General features: G+C 44.7%; 1 protein-coding gene across 1 annotated transcript in view; it reads left to right on the top strand.

The window, feature by feature from the left end:
• The window catches only part of Sema3a (semaphorin 3A), a 462357-nt gene that overhangs the window by 290945 nt on the left and 149744 nt on the right, over window positions 1-21668 (top strand). The window contains exon 4 of the mRNA XM_023724302.1: window positions 19921-20078. Within this exon, the coding sequence (XP_023580070.1) occupies window positions 19921-20078 (158 nt within the window). The remainder of the gene's footprint in view (window positions 1-19920; window positions 20079-21668) is intronic.

The following is a 21668-nucleotide window of genomic DNA, read 5'->3' as shown; positions in this document are numbered from 1 at the left end:
TGCCTGTTTATTTTTTAACAAGCATAGAAGTATGCTAGAAAGAAAAAAAGTCCTATAAAACTAAAATTTAATTCACTAAAGTAGCATTTTTTATTTCAAATAGTGCATCTAAATCATAGGGGAACTATGTCATAGAACTGTTCGAATAGCAACAACAGAAAAATAAAAAACCCAAGTAAAATAGTTGTAAAAATAGATTAGGACTACTATACAAGTCAATTTAAACATAGAGATTAAAACATTCATTTAAAAATATTTTAGGGCCAATGAGGTAGCTAAGAGGACTGAAATGCTGGCTTAGTCAAGCTTAGGCAAGCACAGGGACCACAGTTTGATCCCTGACACCACATGCCATGCCAGCTCAGCCTCCAGGGTGGACTGAGCCTGTCACAGTCCAGGCATGGTGATGCATGCCTGTAATCCCAGCTCTGGGAGGCTGAAAGCAGGAGGATCGCCACAAGTCTGAGCTGTGTAGTAAGACCCTGCAACAACCAACTACACAAAAATAAAATATAACAAAACATTTTATGGCCCTTCCTTTGGGAAGAAAATATGCACTCTGATGTCTCCTGTCTGCTGCTGTCCTGTGATCCTAAGGAAAGCACTCTAAGGTGGACAATAGCTCTGCTGCCCTTCTGTCCATGGATATGGGTAATTTCCCCGGGACAGCAGGAGGATCCCTGAAGGTTCCGGGGCAGCCTGTGCTCAATGCTAGGAAGATCCTGAGCAGCTGGTATGCTGGCCCCTGCTACCTCTGGCTTGGAGTTGGCGCACTGGCGTGAGCGTTTCCAGCTACCTGAGCCAAGACTTCTCAGCAGTGCCAGGCCCTGGGTCCTGGCCTCTCGAGAAGGCAGCCCTGGGCTGATGAACTCCAGACCTTACTGAGCAGGCAGTTTTTACATCTCCATGAACCAAACGAGGTGGAAGTCATTAAGTTCTTCAAAAATCTCAGCTATGAACTTTTAAACCAATTTCTTGATTTTTTAAGTAGATATAATTTCTCCACCTTGAGTACTTGAAAATGATAAAACAGAGATATATAATTGGAAATGTCTAGACTTCTTTCCCTCTGCTTTCTGGCTCTAGTTTTTGACTTTTATCAGTAGTGGCATTTAGCTTAATGAGAAACAAATGTAAGTTTTAAATGATCTCCTATAGGAAAATATCATAAAACAAATTTTAGAAATTTTGGCAATCTCATAAAATGGGTTACCATTTAAGGACACAGAAAAATACATAACCTTGGATTTTAAAACAATTTGGAAGTTGTGGTACAGGACCAAGGCTGCCGCTTTCCTACCAGTGTACTAATTTGCAGGCAAAGTGAAATAAGTCATGGTGTCTACCAGGTGTCATTAAAGAAATAAACGTTTCTACTTTGAATGTATAAAATTATTACCTGCAGTGCAATCTAGAGTTTGTTTGTAAGTGTATTACAATAGACACGTGCTTGGCAGGGGTGCGCTTGTCTAGTGCTTTGTGTGCAAAATGAGTAAGTATCAGAGAAAGGCAAGGGGGAAGACAGGGGAGACTGGGGAGTGCTGCCTCAGTGGCTTGCTGAGGGAGGAAGCTGAGGGGCTCGGACCCTCGCAGCACCACACCTTCCCTCCTCCTCCAGGGCGCGGGAGAGCGGCTCTCTCTGCTCTCCACCTTGAACCCACCCACCGTCGCCCTTTGAAGGGCCCTGTGGCAGCAGGGATTAGAAAGAGGTGGCATTTCACTTTAAACAATGCTTCTACTTCTGCTGGTAGTGCTTCGTTTTCATGACTGGGAGGACCGTGATCACAGCTTTAGGAAATACAGCAAGAACTTAAATGAGAAATTAGCTTATGCTGTTTGGTCCCCAGTCTTGCATAAAAACTAAATCTGGTTCTGAATTAGACCTCGGTCCCTGTGGGAATGAACGTCTGTGTGTCCGGCGCTGGTCTAGAGAAGCTCTTCCATCTAGTGTCCCATCTGGGCCTGAGGTGGGCTTGATTTAGTTGGTCCTGAGGGGACAGGGAGTTTGAAGAATTGCCTGGATTTGGGGTTTATTCTAGGGAATCCTGAGTGTCCATGTGGACCTTCAAGCAAACCTGGCTCACATCACACTGAACTTCAGCCCCAGAGCATTTCTAAACATGACTCAATTTTGAATATTATTTTTATAGCAGGAAGTATTTGGAAAATACAACACAGTAATTTAAACATGTCTCATTTACTACATAAGATAAAATGCTTTGTAAACAGGCAGATCACTACGAGTACGATCTAGTAGCGAGAGCTGGAACACCCTGTAGGCCTTCTCTAAAATACGAGAGAGAGAGAGAGAGAGAAAGTAAAACAACCCTGGGATCTCTCCTTCCTCCAGAAAGAATGGCAATCATTAGAAAACCGAATATGGGCCGGGGAGATGGCTCAGTAGAGTAAGCACTTCCTCGGCAAGCGCAAGGGCCTGAGTTCAATCCCTGGGTCCGCCAAAATAATACTAAGACTAAGACTAATAATACCAAGTGCTGCTGAGGCTGTGGTGAGAAACCAACCGTCCTGCACCGCGGGTAGGCATGGGAGCTAGTGCAACCACGACGGAAACCGGCGTGGAGATCTTACCAAGCATTAAGGCTAGTGCCTTCCCCAAAGAGCTTGAGGCATGCTAGTACAGCGATGTGCGCACAGCAGTGTCTGTAGCAGCACAGCTCATAGCAGTTAAATCCTGGACGCAGCCTGTATACCCATCAACACGTGTCTGCATAAACAAAATGTGGTAGCTATACATAATGGAATACTACTCAGCCATAAAAAATGACAAATTTTAGGCATTTGTAGGAAAATGGATACACCTGGAAAACATAATGTTGGGTGAAATAAATCTGGTACAACCTTGAATACCATATGGTAACTCTCATTTGAGTGAGGCAAATTCAAAAAAAGAAAATGATAAAAGATGGATAGAAAGGGACAAGGGGGCAGATCCCACCCAGTAGGGAAACGGTTCAAGGGACAAGGACGAGGAGTGGGGGGAGAAGAAGGGAAAATTAGAGGAATAAAGATGTGCCATGTACAGGGACCTAATGACCCCAATTAGTATAAACAGTATACACCACAACATGCGCTAAAACAAATAGCATTTGCAGATATGAAAAAAGTAATCAGGCTGGGGGTATAGCTCAGTGGCACAGTGCCTGCCTGGCAAGCGCAAGGTCAAGAGTTCGATTCCCAATAGTGAAAGAAAGAAGGAAAGAAAGAAAGAAAGAAAGAAAGAAAGAAAGAAAGAGAGTAAAGAGATGATCATGGAACCAGAAGTAGTGGGGGAAGGAGGGCCAAGAGAAGGGAATTTTTAAAAAAGTGATATGTACATCTAACCACTCCCCAGGATGACTGTAAACTGCATAGATTAAAGCATGTACAAATAAAATGGAAAAAATAAAAATTTTTAAAAGTTAAACAAAAAGATAAAATGCTTAAATGAATGTTAAGTGAAGTAAATCAAAGATACAAGCTTTAATAGTGGATGCCTTCTCTTATATGAAAACCACAATATGTTAAAAAAAAAAAAAGTGCAAAATTAGAATGAAACAGTCAGGGCCACCCGGCACCTGCATTGCGTGCAGAAGGGCGCCGGGTGGAGGGCCACGGCGCGCTGGGTTTTCCGCGTTCCCTGGCCTCTGCGTTCTCTGGTAGTTGATCTGCGTCTCTGATAATTAACTTTATACTGTCTCATAAATAAGTGAATCCAACACTTGGAAACAGAAGGGAGGAGGTGGAGGGGCTGGGGGCGGGGACTCAGCTGTGTCATGTGCTTGGGCCAGCCCCACTGTGACAACGACCCTTGTGCACTGCAGACGTACACTAATAAGAACTTTAAAAACCCTTAATGCCTTTTTCTTTGCTATCAAAATCACTTTAGAATAATCCTATCAGATAACTTTGCCCAAACATTGTCTAGAGGGCTCCATGTCAGGGAGAACTTAATCTTACCTAAATTATTTATATAACAACCCCATTTTCCTCTTTTTTTTGTTTATATAGAAAATTATACATAAATGGATTGTATGTACTGACTTCATTAGGCGTCTGAATTCAGTTGCAGCATACATTTTTATTTCTTTTCTTTTTTTTAAATGTATTTGGTACAAGGTCTCACTATGCAGCTTGAACGCATAGTGATCCTCTTGTTTTCAGCCTCCCCAGGCTGGGATTATAGGCACGTGCCACCCCGCCCAGACCTGTTGCCCGCTCAGTGCACCTGGCGGTGGGGCCATCACGAGACGTAGTGCAGGGACCCCACCCCGGTCCCTGCACTTGCCTAAGCAGGCACTTAGTCTGCTGAGCTATCTCACCAGCCCTTGCAGAATAATCTATGAGGCATGTCCACCCCAGAATTGAAGCCCACTGTTAGAGAAAAAACTGTAACGTGTTGCCGTGAGGACAGCAACGCTGTCACTGAGATCACAAGGTACCCAGGCACATGGCAATGGTCCGTAGGCATCTTTGAATTCTTCCCACCCTCTTCTTATCTTTCTCCAGATAACTGTGACCCTAGTAAAGTCCTTTTGTGAGTACACCAGTAGCCTACATGATCAAATCATTTGTCCTGTTAAAGGAGCTGGGCATAGCTACAGATTCATAGGAATGCTGGCTGCAATACTTTCCAGGAGGAGGAAAGGAAAGAAAGAAGGAGGGAGGGAGGGAGGGAAGGAAGGAAGGAAGGAAGGAAGGAAGGAAGGAAGGAAGGAAGGGAGGGAGGGACACATAGTTACTTGCTGCTCCCTGGCTGTCCCTGCGTTGCTCCCTGCAGCCTCCTCTGCATTCTTCAGGAGGAGCTGAGCGCACCTCTAATCGGGAAGGACCATCAGTGCCCGCCGAGGCAGGGGTGTGCTGCGCAGCCCACACCTGCACAGCTCAGCTCTTGAGAGTGGATAAGGACCACTGTGCGGCCGCCAGTGTGTGTTGGGTTGGAAATGATACAAATACACTGGAAAAAACAGCCAGTTTCTTTCAAAAGCTCGTTTTACTTAGTATTAGAGCAATTCAAATGAATTATGCTTAAGTAATTTTGAAAAAGTCCTGTAATGGGCATATGTAACAGATAATGGGGGACGGGCTGGCTTATCGCTGTGTAATTTCCCATATGTGAGTTATTTCTCATAGCTGCTACTGGAAAATGCAGTAAGCAATTTGCAAATGTCAGAAAACATGGCTCCCTAGAGCCATGAAGGACAAGGTGCTTGAGGGACACACCACAGCACATGCTGTCCCCCAGGCTGCCAAGCAGCTGAAGTCTCTCCTGCACACCACAGAAGGCCGCTCGGCCAGCTCAGCGCATGTGCCATGGCCTGCGCCACCATGCAGAGCTCACGAAGCGCTTGACGGCTGAGAGACAGTGGAGACAGGCCCCAAAGGAGACTCGTCCACGGGCAGAGCAGCAGAACCCAGCTACGTTTCAGCCCCTGGCTGGCTGGGCCACCACTGCAGACGTGAAAATTAATGTGAATTTTAAAAAGAAGAACCGGTGCTTAAACTAAGCTCTAATGGACTGCCTGCTTCGCACAGAGGCCAGTGGTCAGCGGCCATGCGTGTGTGCCTCACCTGTGTCTATGCATGGTAAAAGTTGGTTGTCGGGTTAACAGTTCTGTGTAAGCCGTCTTTGTTTTTCCAAGGAGAAGTAAAAACACGCATTGTCCTTGCTTTGCTTAGGTATTTTGAAAACTGCAGTTTTTGTTTTTACCTGTGTGCCTACGACAAAACCTCATCATCAGTAATAGGAATCAGGCAGGAAAAAATAAGAGAGGATAAAATTTCCAATTTTCAAAAAAATTATTTACAAAGGCATAAAACTCAAAGGCAAGAGGGCCTCCACTTCGGTCTGACTTCCGTGACTGCTCGTGGCCTGGGCTCTGACACCCTCTCCTAAATGCACGCAGTCAGACGCCTAGCGCGCCTGGCTACGATGCTGCTGGAGCTCAATCCGACGTAACTCTTCCAGAAAGCGCCCCCTGCGCCGTAGCTGGCTGCTGCCTTCACGTCCATTCACGTGCCCGACAGGCAGGCAGCCAACCCCATGCACCGCGCCTAACACTGTGTGCTTTAATTAAAGCACAGCAGGTTGCTGGGCAGTCATACCGGCTGGAGCTCCAGCTTTGCGCCAGAGGCAGCTGCTGACCTCCCCGGCAGCATGAGCTTGGGGCCCTGGGCTTCCGCCGCGGACCAGGCCAGCTTTGCAGGAGAGCAAAGTGGCCATTAGAACCGTGGACATTGGAGGAACGGGCACGAGAAGGTGGCAAGGGAGGTGCAGATCTGGCCTCGCACCGACGCGGCGGAGGTGCAGGCGGGGTGTGGGCGCAGGTTTCAGCGGCAGCAGGCGTCCCCACGCGGGGCTTGGCGGGTTTACGTCGGGACAAGCTGCAAGCGCGTTGCAGGCAGAGCCCTGGCACATTTCCTATGCTCAAAGCCGCTAGCAAAATCGAGCCCAAAATATTGTTCGGGGGATTATAATATGTAAAACGACTGTAATGAACTTTTAAAATATTGGCATATTACTGTTCTTTTATATATAATTTGTGAATGCTGATTCTGATGTTATAATCTTATGTGTCATTTGCACTGAATGTATGACTTGAAAAGGTAGTATGTAGCCTTGGCGGAAAATAAGTACATATATATAATATTCCTTTTCTTAGATGCTTATTCATACATTTACTTACATTTGGTTGCACTTTTTAGAAAAAGAACATGTGTTTCAAGTAATGCCTACTGAGGCATCAGCTTCCATGGCTCTGGATGCACGACAGGAAGAGTTTCCGGGTCTAGGCGTAGCGGCACCAGGAGGGCGGGCACCGTGCACCTCGGGGGAAGCGCTAGGCGGGCCAAGTGGTGGGCGGTCTCCGCATGCGCCCCAGGGCTGGCGCGGTCCTGAAGAGAGCACACTCAGCTGTGAGCTCGCTGCGCAGGCCGGGGCTCTGGGGCCAACCGGGCCTCCGGCGTGCGGGCTGGGGGTGGCACTGGATGAAGCTGGCAGTCCGCTGCTGTGCACATGCGTCACAAACTCGCTTTCGTATACGAAGGAAACGCAGAATCCTCAATGGGACGATTGGCAGGAAGACGCGCAGAGCGTGGGCGCACACTGACGCGCCCCTGCTGGCCTGCGGAGGGCAAAGAGGGGAGCTCCGTGCTCTTGGGAGTCAGACCCGTGATGCCTAGACGGAGCTTCATTGTGTTCTTTATTTTAAACAGAAAAAAAAAGCAAAAACAATTATGCAGAATTTCAGAATAAGACAATAGGAAATTAACAATGGTTATTCTATTGCCTCTGGTTATCTTCAAAGCAGTGGCTCAGATTACGTGATAGAGGCAGGCAAGCCCAAGCACCAGCTGCTCCGTCCAGCGAGCTGGAGCAGAGCAGCAGCGCGGCTCCCCGGGCTGGCTGGCTGGCGCGGCGTAGGTGTGTGCTTTCCCCTAACTTCCTTTCTTCCCCCATCCCAGCTGTTCTTGCCTTTTGAGCAGTCTCTTCCCCTTTCCCAACGTCTATTTTAGATTTGGGACCTTACTTGCTTTTCCAGTCGATCAAAGCGTGTTATTGCTATGCTTTCTGAAGGTTTCCTGCTTCCTGACACCCTGCCTGTTGGCAAAAGCTTCATGATCCCCCTTCAAGACAAGCTGCTGGGTTCAGACTTCTGGAGGCACATATGTTTTCATTTGGGTATTTGGACAAATTGCTTCTGTGTTTCTTTCATAAATAATGTTGTTTTGAGCAAGTAGGCGGCTGCTTTCCTCCCTTCTGCCCATGGCCACCGCATGGCTTCAGAGAGTAACCGTCTTTGCCTAGCGATGTCGTAGTTACTCCTCCCGATCGATCAGATCCTACTGGAAGACAGTGGCTTCAAACCGCAGAGCCAAGTCTATCTTGGGTTTCGCTTCCTGACCTGTCTTTCATTTTTATTTTCATAGTAATCCCATCCCTTTCAAATGCATTTGATTTTATCATTACTTAGTTGGAAGTTTTGGCACCCGAACGACTCCTGTTTGCTGTGTCAGCTCCCCTCCTTCCTGTGCTGCTCATCCCCATCTCGGGGAGCTTTCTTCTCTCCTTCTTCTGAGCAGAGTGGTGGGAGCCTTCGCGGCCGTGATTGCTCTTCTGGCCTGAAAAGCCAGCATGTTCTTCCACATAAGTGTCTTCCTGTGAACACATTTCCTATTATTTCATCCATACATTCCTGATTGGTGCGTGCTCGTGTGACATCATTGGCGAGATGGGGGTCACTCCTGCCTTTGCCGTACCTCACAATTCAATCTCCTTTAGTAGAAAAATAAAGGATACAAAGCGTGTGTGTGTGTGTGTGTGTGTGTGTGTGTGTATAACTGCCTCTCCATGCGTGAGCTTGTCATGAGAGCACAGATGATTCCCTTGAAGTTAGATCCAGCTCTTCTCTTCATGGACATTTTCCAATCGTATTATGACTACAGTGAAGTACAGAGTTTGTATCTGCAATAAATACAGTAAAAACATGCATAATTGATGTCTCTCATGTTGACCAATTCTGTGCTGTGTGGAATATCCTGAGGTGTGTACCCGATTTTAGTGTCCTATATCAACACACTTCAGGCCTCACTGTGTTTGCTGTATTCTCTTATAACCTGTACTGCACTGGTGTCTTTTTTTGTATGCATATTTCTGCATGTGCTCTTGATTTCTCTTCTTCCGTGACAGTCAAGGGAAATGGGAAGATTTTCACTACCTTTGCTTTGCGTGTTCACGAGAATGCCTCCTCTCAGATCTCCTGTGTTCAAAGGGGGGCTTTGGAAGGTGACTGAGTCATGCTGGGACCATTGTGTTCAGAGCTGGCTTGCTGCTCGCAAGGGGCCTGCTCAGAAGAGGTCACTGGGTGTGCTGGGAAGGATGTTGCTCCCTCCCCCGCCTCCCGCTCTGCTCCTGGCTGCCAGGGTCTGAGCAGCCTTCGTCTACCAGGCCCTTCCTGCTAGGAGCTGCTGTCACCTATAGTGGAATCCTCTAAAATCCATGAGCCCAAGTAAATCCCACTTCCTTTAAATTTAGTGTGTCAGTGTTTTGTCCTATAGTGAGGAAATGGCAGTGACAATGGCTCCCAAGCACAAAATCTGTTTGTTTCACAGCAACATTCCTCCGGAAGCTGAGCATGCCGCAGCTCATTGCTGGAAGCTGGGGTGCGACTGTGGCAGAAGACGGCTGTTGTCTTTATAGGCCTGTGCTGTGGAGAGCTGACCTGAGGCCTGGCAGGGAGTAGCAGGTGCAAGAGAGCTGAGCGAGCTTGTGTTGGCAGAAGGGAAGCACTGGGTGGGACCCGTGGATGGGATGAGGCCCTCTCTTGCTCGAGTTTGCCCTGAGGAACAGCTATGACCAACTAAGAATGCACAGAGCCCCAGTGGTGTTGGGAATGGAGTCAGAAAGAGGACGTTCTGTGCATCTCACAGACGGGGATATGGTGGCACCCTACACAGGAGTTGCTAGGAAGCCTTCGTGTCCCTTTGGAGTGAAGTCTTAGAAGCAGACACCTGAGAGAAGCGCAGTGCTGCAGCAGGGAGAGCTACAGGTATAGCTGTGAGGGCCCACGCTCAGTTCTTACTGTCATCAATTTTAAAAATTCAAGTACAGAACAGATGCACTACATATTTAACAAGCTGATAACTAAAGTAAATTAACTATATGAGAGGGAGAGGACCTAAACTTTACAGCAACCACTTCTTGATGTTCCCCAAAGCACCAGCCTTTCAGAGCTAGTGCAGAGACAAGCAGAAAGGTCATGGCAGATGGGAAGAGGGTCTTGACTGAGCATCGCACTTACTGTGCGGCCTCAGCTATTTCCAAAGCTCACCCGAGTCATGTTCCTTGTGGGAAAACATGGGACCAGGGCTCCCACTTCATGGTCTTGCAAAGCACAAATGAAAATCCTGCGTGCTCACCCATGGTACGCTGTGAATGGGAGGAAAGGAAACGACTACGCTTGCAGTTTCGCACTCTCTGTCCGCTGGTTTTACTCCCAGCATGCCTTTCCATGCCTCTTTCTGGCAGGGAAAAATGCCAAGCTCTGGGTCTGTGGATTATCCATCTCCCTGTGGCATTAACATTTGGCTTCCATAGTCTTCTTCCTTCATTATCTTATTCCAGGGGTTGGCATAGATTTAGCTTCTGCTTCTCCATCTACCTCTTCTATCTTCCCATTAAAGGTCTCCAATTTATACTGCATGTAACAATTAACTAGTATCTATGAGAAACAAATTGGGGAAGACTGAATATGTGCTGCAGGTGTGATGGTACACACTTGTAATCCCAGCACTCAGGAGCCTGGGGCAGGAGGATTGCTGCGAGTTCAAGGCCAGCTACAAAGTGAGCTCAAGGCCAGCTTGAACTACATAGTGAGACCCTGTCTTGAAAAGATAACAAGAAAAGGCATTGGCGAAAGACCATTAAGTGATAAAAAGTCTGCAGAGCATGTTAGCTTATAAACAACTCATTTTCCATGCAAGATTCTCTAATCACGAAAAGCATAGAATAGATTCATATTACAGACAGATTTATCCTTTGGTGGTACTGGGGATTGAACTCAGGGCTTTGCGCATAGGGGGCCAGCACTCTACCACTGAGCACATCCCAGCCCGCACAGCTGGTTCTGCCCCTGAGTTTCACGAGAATGTTTGCAGTAGGGTGCTAGCTTCCCACCAAGCGGTCCTGGACACTCACGGGTGGCTCAGGATCTAGAAGCACAGAACTGCACTTGGGCTGGGTATGGACATACTCTCTAGAGTTGGAACGTGCACCACGGACCTTTATCAGGGAGCTTTCTCACTCAAAATGTGGTTATTTGCATCTTTTCCAAGCACCCAGCCGAGGAGAGTCTTGGCATCAGTTAAGTGGAACATAGACCCTGGAGAGCAGGCCACTGGAAGAAGCACTAGAAGAGCATCCCAGCAATGGTGGCAGGAAGGTGATTCGTACCCTCTTCTGTTGTCTGCGCCATAGGGTGAGGATGGTTCAGGCAGAACCCTTCTGAGCAGGACGTGTTGACTGAATACACATTTTGATGGTTGGAAATGACAAGATAGAATGTTTCTAAGTATATGCAAGCGGCAGTACTTCCTCAAGCAGGAGAGAAGCCCTTCAGCATCACCAAACAAACGTAAGCCTGAGACAAGCACCGATATGGGCTCTCTCTACTTGTCGTCACAAGGACTACTGGCTAGAAGCACTCAGACCAGGGGCTGTCGGCTCCACAACTGATGTCAGAGCAAACCTGGCCAATCATCAGTCTTTAAAAAGTGTAAGAAAGGGGCTGGTGAGATGGCTCAGTGGTCTAAAGCACCTACTTAGAACAAGCTTCGCAAAAAAGCACAGGGACCATGGTTCAATCCCCCAGCACCACATGCCAGCCAGCCCCACCCCCTGGTGGACTGAACTGGCCACACACATAAATAAAAATAAATAAATAAATAAATAAATAAAAATGCTTTAAAAAATTTACTTTAAAAAGTGTAAGAAAAGTATAATAAAAATTTTAAAGCTAGGGCTGTGGATATAGCTCAGTGGCGCAGCACCTGCCTGGCAAGCAGAGCAAAAGACATGATGACACCATCTTTGAGTTCAATTCGCAATTTAAAAAAAAAAAAATAAAAACTAGCACTGGGCTGGGGAGATAGCTCAGTAGAATAAGTGCTTGCCTTGCAAGCACAAGGCCCTGAGTTCAATCCCCGGTACCTCAAAAAGAAAAAAAACAAAACAAAACAAAAAAAAAACCCTAGCACTTTGTGATATAAAAATAAGGTAAAAATGATGTAATGTTTTCCATTATGTAAAGTTGTCATCCCTAAATACAGTCATTTTATTGTCCTCTCTGTCTAGTTTTTTAGCAACATTAGATACCTCTTCCTTTTTATACAAAAAATGACAAAGAGTATTTAATTTTTGTTGCTTTCTTTTTATACTACAATGAAAAGCTTTGAACTGTGTTTCAATTCTGTTTTTGGAATTGAATATTATAATATATAATACATAATATATACAATATATAATATAATATATTATATATATATATATATATATATGGATTTAAATGTATGAACCTTACTGAACTTTCCAAAATTTACAAATATCTCCATATGGTTGTGCTTTAGCCACAATGTTTTGGCATGTCTTAGAGCCAGCTTTCGCCTCTTTTAAATGGGATGTTTGTCTGTTCTATAAAGAAGACAAGGTTCAAGTCATGGAGAAGGACCTGCGCCTAAAACCATCCTTGAATACAAGTGATTCACTTGAGCCTAGCAACTGGCGTGTCCTGCTTTCACACTGTAAGCCTTAGAGGGAAGGTGGGGTGAGAAAAGTCAGAAATATAAAGAACAGGGCAACTGCTATTCGGACCTGAAGGTCAAGTTTGCAAGAGTTCTCCATCTTCCTATAAAAAGCCTAGTCCTGGCCACCTTCCATGCTGCAAGTCTGTATTCCCTTCACTGATTTTGTGAGAATTTCACCCAGCCACTGTAGCATACCCATCTGTGCAGCCTGTGTTTATCCTGAGGATGATCAGAACCCCACAAGAACTATACAGTTTCATAATGTAGAAGTGACTCATCATGTGCAATTTGGAGGTAAATTTGCCCATCTTTTTCTGGCACATTTTACAATAAGTGTACTAGAATGTAACATTTTAAGATAATCTTCAGCATCTTACTGTAGAGAGAGGTTGCCAGGAATGACTTCTTTGTCCAGCTAGCTTTTCAAATGACTCTGCATTAAAGATCTTGATGAATTCTTGGAGGAAAGATAAATCTGAACATTGTTAAATAAATAAGCAGGATGCAAGTACAATTGACTCATCAAAGTACTGATTTCTCCCAAGATTATTTGGTTGTATCTTCCTGTTAGAAAATAGATCAACTATAGTTTGTCCAAGTGACATGTGTCAGTCCATGTAAGTCGGCCAATTCGAAGACTTGAATTTCATTAGACTCAGCTTTTCATACTATAGCTCATAGGAGTGAAACCTCTTTATAGCTGATGATACTGCTAGTTGAAATTGCATGAACTGATTTCTTTTTCTTGTCACACTTTCTTTATCCATGTGCTGTTTATCTACATTGCCCTGTCATACCCAAATCACAATGGTGATAGTTGCTGATCTTCCCTGAGGACAACTATTTACTTGATTTTGCAACCACATCTTCCATTTTTGCATTAAGCAAATGATAGACGCTTCATCATTTGGTGACTCTAGCAAAAATGAAATACTTGGTTAACTACCTTTCAAATTTATGTGATTCATTAAAGATTACTTAGGCTACAAAAGGATCTTTGATTACTAATCCTATGTGTACTAATTGTTCCCTGTGGCGCAGCATGTTGAAGTGGAAGGAACGTCTCTACCAGATGAACAGTAAACTAGACAAGAAGAGAGTCAATGCCTTCACTAAATCTGTGGTGCGCTCACATTCACCACAGCCAAACTGATTCCATACAAATTTGTGTTGTTCTTTTTTTTTTTTTTTAAAAAAAAAAAAAGCATTGTTGTTTCATGAATATGAACATTTGCAAGATGTGAGAAGGTGGAAGAATGTTAAACAATGCCTCACATTACTGAATATTTATTTTACTTCCAACACCAGTTTATGTCTTTGTAAGATTTAAATAACAGAAACTTGAAAAAATAACCTAAAGCTATGAGGGAGTAAATTCAAATTGGAGTTATTCAATGTCAACCATAGTGATTATGTCTATATCTAGGAAAAATTTATAAATTTAAATAAGGAGAACACAATACCTCAGCGACCGCACACGAGATTAGAGAAGCAGCGCCGGACGCTCTCCCAGCTCCTGAGGCCCCGCCTCCTCTGCGTGCAGCTTGTGCTGCTCGTCCGATGAGGGGCTCAGAAGACTGTTTGCTTGTGACAAAGCCACGTCAAAGTCCCTTGTGTCGGGCTGAAATCAGAGCAAAAGGCGGGATGAGACCAAAATATGTGTGCCTGTCGCAGTGGAAAGGGCCGGACCCACGAGAAGGCTGTCTTTTTGTTTGGAAACATGGCCTGGCAAAAACATAGTCCCACGTTTTTATTGGTACGTGGCTGTAATGCGTGGCGTTCACATTCATCTTGTGGAACATGCTTCTATATGTGCATTTTATCTATCATTATGTCTAATCTGTACCACTAGATATCTAATCTATATCTAAATCTGCATCTTCATGTATATCTAATCCACATCTACACATAATCTGTATGGACAACTGATGGATACTGGTACCTAACCACGATCTACCTCTAAGCCTCTGTCGAATCCTCATCTAATCCCGTTATGTATCAAACCTAAGTCTAACCAAGATCGAGGCCTACAGACATGTCTAAAGAATGTCCATATTGTAGCAAGTGACCTTCATCGCCCCCCCTCCTCTCCACCCTGCCCAGAGCTGCATTTTCTTCTTGTGAAGTCCCTCTCCAGGGCTCCTTCGTCTTGCCAATATTTTCCTCTTAAATCATCCATTTTCTTGCCAATGACTCCAATTCACTCTTCTTCAGCTGAGTGGAATCCCACTGTGTATGCATACTATGTTTTCCTTATCTATTTTATCTGTTTTTTTTTTTTTTTTTTTTTTTTTTTTTTTTGCAGAACCGGGGATTGAACTCAGGCCCTTGCACTTGCCAGGCAAGCGCTTATTCCACTGAGCCATCTCCCCGGCCCCTATTTCATCTGTTGATGTGCATCTAGGTGCAGTAACAATGCCACTTATAAGTGTGTGATTTGTTCCTAGAGTGATTTCATGCCTTATGTTGCCTATACTTAGAAAACAATAATCATGCCCAAATTTATTTATAAAATTCAGCCCATAACATTTTTCAACAAAAAAGATATTTTCACTGTCTGAAATTAAAATATAGAAGCTGATTATTCATTACTTAAAACTTAGCATGTACAAAATAAAGAATATAGTTCTCCACATAAAGAACCTTTGAAGGATGCCACATTCAGTTTCATATTATTTATGTTCAGTGTCACCGCACCTTGTCACATGTGGTATCTATGTGAATCAGCACGCCTCGGTCTCTGTACCCCTCTACCATGGACTGACCAACAGCACCAAGCTGACACCTGGGTAGAGGAGGTTGAAAGGTGCTGCTTGCCGCTGGCACCACCCAGAGTCTGGCTTCCAGTGTAGGTCGAGAGAATCAACAAGAATTACATTTACCATCTACTTGCATTGCAGGGAACCTTTCATTGTTTACTGCCTGCTCTACTGTCCCAGGTTCCTTACAAGCATTATCCAATCTCAATCTTACCTTTACAACACCTTGTGGAAGATGTGCGGCACTCCCACCATCCATAAAACTTCTGAAGCTAAGGAGTTTAAGGAACCCACTCTTGGGTGAACACCCTTGACCCCTGAATTGCATAGTCTCTATGAAAACTTCTTTTGTTTGGGCTGACATGGTATTTTAGTTTGTTTTCCTGCCTACCTATATGCTAGCTTCTCTGGTACTAGGGTAAATTATAATTTTAAGAATTGGAAGGAAGGGCTTCCATTTGATAAACAGGTCTCTCCCAATAGCTGGTTGAGTCCTGGACACAAGCAACGAGGTAGAACCTGCTGCAGGTTCCCGTCCTCACAGAGAGCCGGAACCTTCGGTCTGTTACTGACTTCATGTGGTATTGAACTTCTGCCATCAACTGGAGGCTGAGGAAAGGGACTCCACAGAGATTTAGGTAGCTTTAGGGGACTCCCTGTTTCTCGGGAGACCAGAACTTCTGGTGTATTTCTGTCAGGGATCACATGAATCTCAATCTCTCTCTCTCCCCCTCTCTCTTTCTCTCTGTCTCCCTCTCTCTGTCTCTGTCTCTCTCTGTCTCTGTCTCTCTCTGTTTCTCTCTCTCCCCCTCTCTCTCTCTCTCTCCCTCTCTCCCTCTTTGTCTCTCTCTCCCTCTCTTTCTCTCTCCCTCTCTGTCTCTCTCTGTCTCTCTCTCTCTCTCTCTCTCTCTCTCTCTCTCTCTCTTTCTCTCTGTCTCTCTCTCTCTCTGTCTCTCTCTCTCTCTCTCTGTCTGTCTCTCTCTGTCTCTCTGTTTCTCTCTCTGTCTCCCTCTTTGTCTTCCTCTCTCTCTGTCTCTCTGTCTCTCTCTGTCTCTCTCACAGTCTCTCTCTCTCTGTTTCTCTCTCTGTCTCCCTCTTTGTCTTCCTCTCTCTGTCTCTCTGTCTCTCTCTGTCTCTCTGTCTCTCTCGCTGTTTCTCTCGCTGTCTCTCTCTCTCTCTCTGTCTCCCTCTTTGTCTTCCTCTCTCTGTCTCTCTGTCTCTGTCTGTCTCTCTCTCTCTCTCTCTCTCTCTCTCTCTCTTTCCCTCCTTTTCCCTCCCTCCCTCCCTCCCTCTTCAATGGAGGAAAGGAAGTTGATTCAGGATCCTACTGAAGAATTCTCATGAAGGATTAAAAAATATACTTTAAACAATTTGTTCACGATTTTTGCAACTATTACAATATTGGCAGTGTATAAAGGAAAGAAGTATTGGAATGAGATAAATGGGGAAAGAAAAAAGAAAAGAAAAATATATATTTATATAAAAATATATATTCACAAGATAGCTAAGATAATTGTACCACTAATTTTTGTTGATTCCTTGAACGGAACAGTTAATACTTAATTTTAAAATCAAATTTGCATGCTTATACCTGGTAATCCAAGCAACTACCTTTTTTTGGTGGTGGTGGTGGTGGTGGTGGTACTGGGGATTGAACTCAGAACCTTGCACTTGCCAGGCAAGCGCTTATTCTACTGAGCTATCTCTCCAGTCCTTGAGCAACTACCTTTAAGATAACAATAGACAATATAACAACAACCATTGTTAATTTCATATCATTTTTTTGAAATTACGTATCATTTTTAATGTTTTTTTTTTTTTTTTTGCTTTAAAACAAATTTTAAAATTAGTTACAAATAGCTCAAGCAAGCCATAACAAGAAACTCAGGGAGATTTCTTGAAGGTTGCCTTTGCCTGCCTTGTAGGCTTGGATGCCACTTTGTCCTGGTGGCAGAAAGATCTAGGGCTAGGCAAGAGGGCACATTTTCCCTAGAGGCAGACGACATGGGGGCGGGCTACTGTGAGTTGATGTGGGGTGCAGATCTGACCCAGCACCCCAAATCAACATGTCTGTGGTTAATCTTGTACAGAGACCATACATTTGATAATAGAGGGGAGAAGTAGATAAAGCGGGGGAGCTGTCATGTGGTCAGCACACTCCCCCTGGTACAGGGAGGGCAGGAGGCAGGGTGCCGGCTGCTGCTCTGCCTTGAGAGGAGAGATTCTGCCTTGTGTAGAGGCCTATGAAGCTGCTTCCAAATTCCCTGGGAAAACCTAATGTTCATTCAAGACACTGTTGTGAAGAAAACTGAATGCTTTTATGCCTTGGGGGTGGAGAGGGAAAGAGAGAGAGGAAAAAAGTATGAAAACAGACTTTTTAAAACATGCCTTCATTTCACGGATGGTTAGTGATATGGAGCATTTTTTCATATATTTATTCGCTTCTTTAATTTCATCCTCTGAGAAGTGTGTGTTCATCTCAGATGCCCACTTCTGGATTGGGTCTTTAAATTTTGGGGCCCTAGTATTTTTTAGTTCTTTATAGATTCTAGAGAGCAGACCTTTGTCTGAGTACTTATTTGTCATGATTTTTCCAAATTTGTGGGTTGTCTTTTTACTTTGTTGATAATTTCTTTTGCTGTGAAAAAACTTCTCAATAAGAGCAGATCCCAGTTGTTAATTCTTTCAAGTGTTTCCCGTGAGATTTGATTTTTGTTCATGAACTCTTTGCCTACCCCTATGTCTTCACAAGTTCCTCCTACTTTCTCTTCCAGGAGATTTAGTGTTTCTGTTTTAATGCTTAGATCTTTAATCCATTTTGACTTTTGCTTAGTGCATGGTGATAGACCTGGGTCAAGCTTTAGTTTTTGACATGTAGAGAGCCAGTTTTTCCAGGACCATTTGTTAAAGAGGCTATCTTTCTTCCAGTGAGTATGTTTGACCCCTTTGTCAAAGAAAATGTGGCTGAGTGTGTTCATAGGGACTTCAGCATCTTCTAATCTACTCCATTGATCCTCAGGTCTATTTTGTTGCCAGTACCATGCTGATTTTATCACAGTAGCCTTGTAGTATAATTTCAAGTCAGGAATTGTAATGCCTCCTGCCTTATTTTTATTGCCCAGGATTGCCTTTGCTATTCTAGGTCTTTTCTGGTTTCAAATAAATTTTAGGAATGATTTCCCTAGCTTGGTGAGGTATGTTGGTGGTAGTTTGATATGGATTGCATTAAATCTGTACAGCAATTTTGGCAGTATGGCCATCTTCACAATGTTGGTTCTTCCTATCCAGGAGCATGGGATATCTTTCCATTTTCTGAAATCCTCTATGATCTCTTTTTTCAGAGTACTGTAATTTTCCTTGAAAAGATCTTTGATTTCTTTAGTTAGGTTAATTCCAAAGTATTTCATTTTCCTCAGTGCTATTATAAATGGTATTGTTTCTATAATTTCCCTCTCAGTGAGTTTGTTATCTGTGTAGAGAAATGCTACTGACTTTTGGGTATTGACTTTGTATCCTGCTATGCTACTAAATTTCTGTATTAATTCTAATAGCTTCTGACTCAGGACATATGAGAACTTGTACTGTAATGTCATATAACTCAGTAGTATCCCAAATTTTCTGATCAAGGAGATTATGGGGCCAAAGAGGAAAGTGATCAATGATGTAGAGTGTGCCTAAGGAGAGTCACCTAGAGAGAAAACATTCTCTCAGGCTTTCACAGAGAGCACACTGGCCAAGCAATGGCCATGACTCATCCACATGGCTGACACTGACAAAGGTTCTACAATCTGAAGTACAGGATCTCAGGATAAATCCTGAGGGGATTTCACTGACCTTATCAGGCCCAAAAGCTACAGCTCTTGTCACATGGGTCGTGCTTTATCTTGCTCTTAACCATCCAGCAGAAAAGTACAAAAACGAAGTATAAGAAGTAAAGCCATGGTGTTATATTGAGCTGTAGGGGACTCAGGTCAACAATTTCTGACATTGCCAGTCAAGAGGAAGACCCAATACTATTATGGACTACTGGACTCTTCTAGAATATTTTGCTGAGTCTACACACCTATAATATTCAAATGACGGAACTAAACATAAAAGGGGATACAGATGAATCCCCTTTGTATCAGTGTATTCAAAATGGTTAGGATGGATATATAGTTACATTCTCTTAATGAATAGAAGGATTTGTTGTAAGAGTGTTTACAAATAGGATATCACGTCTGCATCTTGTACAGCAAATAACCACTAGGAAGAGAGTATGCAATGTGTTAATTATTGAAACTGTCCTACCAATTTGATTTGAAACTATCTCATTGCTACTTGCCTCTCAATAAAATTATGGAAAAAATAAAATAATACAATAAGATAAAACATGGCTTCAAAGCCTCACATCAGCCTTTCTGAGTGCGTCAGCCCCAAGATCCTCCGCAGGTCTCTGCAGAGGAGCTGAGGACCAGGGAAGCTATCAGGAGTGAGAGCCCCTCGGCAACCCCGAGGCTGCCTCACACTGCCGGCTCTCCTAGCCGGGCTTCACCCTTCCCCCGAGTGGCTCAGAGCAAATGACACCATTTCAGCAGTGCTCAGAGGCAGAGAAGCTTGCATCAGCAGCAGCCCCTCAGATCTGTCACTGGGCGTGCAGCAGCCCCCCGACAAGCCTGTGTGGTCAACTTACCTCTCCCCTGTCCTGCAGGAGTGCGGCTTCTCCCGTGTGCAGTCCGCCAACCCCAGAGCTTGTTCCAGTTCCGGGCAGTGCCTGCGCGCCCCTCGGAAGGCGCTGCGGGAGGGCACGGGCTGGAGTCAGCTCTCCGGGGCCGAGCCCACTTGGCCGCGCACTAGTGCCTGCATCTGCTTTCTTGTCTTGCAGAGATGCTGCAGTCCAGCAGCGTGATCTCGTTCCACGGCTTGGCGAACAGCTCGAGCTACGACACGCTCCTGCTGGACGAGGAGCGAGGCCGGCTGTACGTCGGGGCGAAGGACCACATCTTCTCCTTCAGTCTGGTTACTATCAAGGATTTCCAGAAGGTAGTTCGCTGCTGATGTGCACCGCAGGGCTTGGTCCTTCTTGTGGAGACTGATCCTTTGAAACAGCTCATGTTGTGTGGGTTCTCTAGCTATTTGGAATCATGGCCAGTTACAGAAAATGGTTCGAAATTACTATCGTATCTTTTGAGATGCAAATGCCATTAATAACAATAAAAAACCAGTGAGCTGGGGAGAGAGCACAGCAGGCTAAGCTCCTGCTGGCAAGCACAAGCACCCAGAGTCGATCCCAGGTACTACATACACGCTGTGCCAACCCTGGAATCCCGGGCGTACCATGCTGGCCACTGGAAGCAGGCATGGCGGCACATGCCTGCAATCCCAGCGCTAGGGAGGCTCAGACAGGAGGATCACTAAGAGTCCAAACAGTGTAGTAAGACTCTGTACAAAATAAGAATAAATAAGATTTAAAACAACAGTAAAAGTCAATGATTTACTAAGCAACAAAAATCAAAAGAAGTCATGACAGTTCCTCGAGTGACCACTGTGTGGATTCCGGGCTGCAGCTTAGCCTTCCATGATTACCCAATTATTCCTGCATGAAGGTGTGTGCTGGGGCGGCAGGCAACCCACAGAGGTGACTGCAGCGCACCTGTGTGTACAGACTTGTCCTCCCTGCTGTTGCCATCGCAAGCATGGCTCCTCGCCGCTGTCCTCTGACCGCTGGGACATGTGCCCATGCATGTGGCAGGATCGCCCCAGCACAGCCATTGTCACCACCGGCCTGCTCTCTGTGTCCATCATGTGTCACAGCAGCAGAGGGGAATAGCCATGGCCACGGTCACCTGGCCCAGAAAACTGGAAGTGCCTACTGCTTTGCCTTACAAACAAAAGCCCTGCCGACCTGACGCGGCGGATGAGCTTCTGACATGGCAGGTTTTTGCAAATGTGTTCACTGAGACATCAGCAAACATGGGTCTTATCCTTATTCCTCATAGTATTTCTAGCTTATTTCATTAAAAACATACGCAGTTTGAAAAAAGCACAGATTAGCAAATTCATGGAAACTTGCCAGCTCTACTTGCTGCACCTTCAGTCCACCATCTGAGGACTTTATCCACTCTCTGTCCCTGTGGAACAGGGTCTCCTCGTAGAAGCACCCACAGGAGCCACAGCGCAGCACCCTTTTACAAAACATGCCGTCCAATGGGCTGTGCTAGCCCACTTCTCCTCCTCATGGGGCTTTGCAGTAGTGTGCACCCTGCTATCCAGCAGCTGTGGCTCACTGCATGATAGCTTTTTAAAAATGACTAAGTTGTGAAAGGTTTTGCTCTGGGTGGAGAATTTGCTTTGTGGATAAAATAAAGGCTTATATTTAAAATTGATTTCCATATTTAAGAGTATAGCATTTTGATTATGTCTATATCTAAATACTAAAATTCTGACCATATGCATAAATATTTGAGGTCATATAAATACAATTACAGAAAATCCAATGCTTTGATAGCATACTCATTTTTCTGATTTTTCAAACTGATTCTGAACTTAGATGATGTTAATAAATGCCTAACATTATTAAAATTATTGTCTGTATTGTTTTTTCTGAAATTATTAAAATACCAGTTTTAAGAA

This window comes from Octodon degus, unplaced genomic scaffold (assembly GCF_000260255.1).
Source record: "Octodon degus isolate 3935 unplaced genomic scaffold, OctDeg1.0 scaffold00108, whole genome shotgun sequence".
Taxonomy (NCBI): Eukaryota; Metazoa; Chordata; class Mammalia; order Rodentia; family Octodontidae; genus Octodon; species Octodon degus.
Note: the sequence above shows the minus strand (reverse complement) of the source record. Positions and strands in the feature narration are given on the sequence as shown.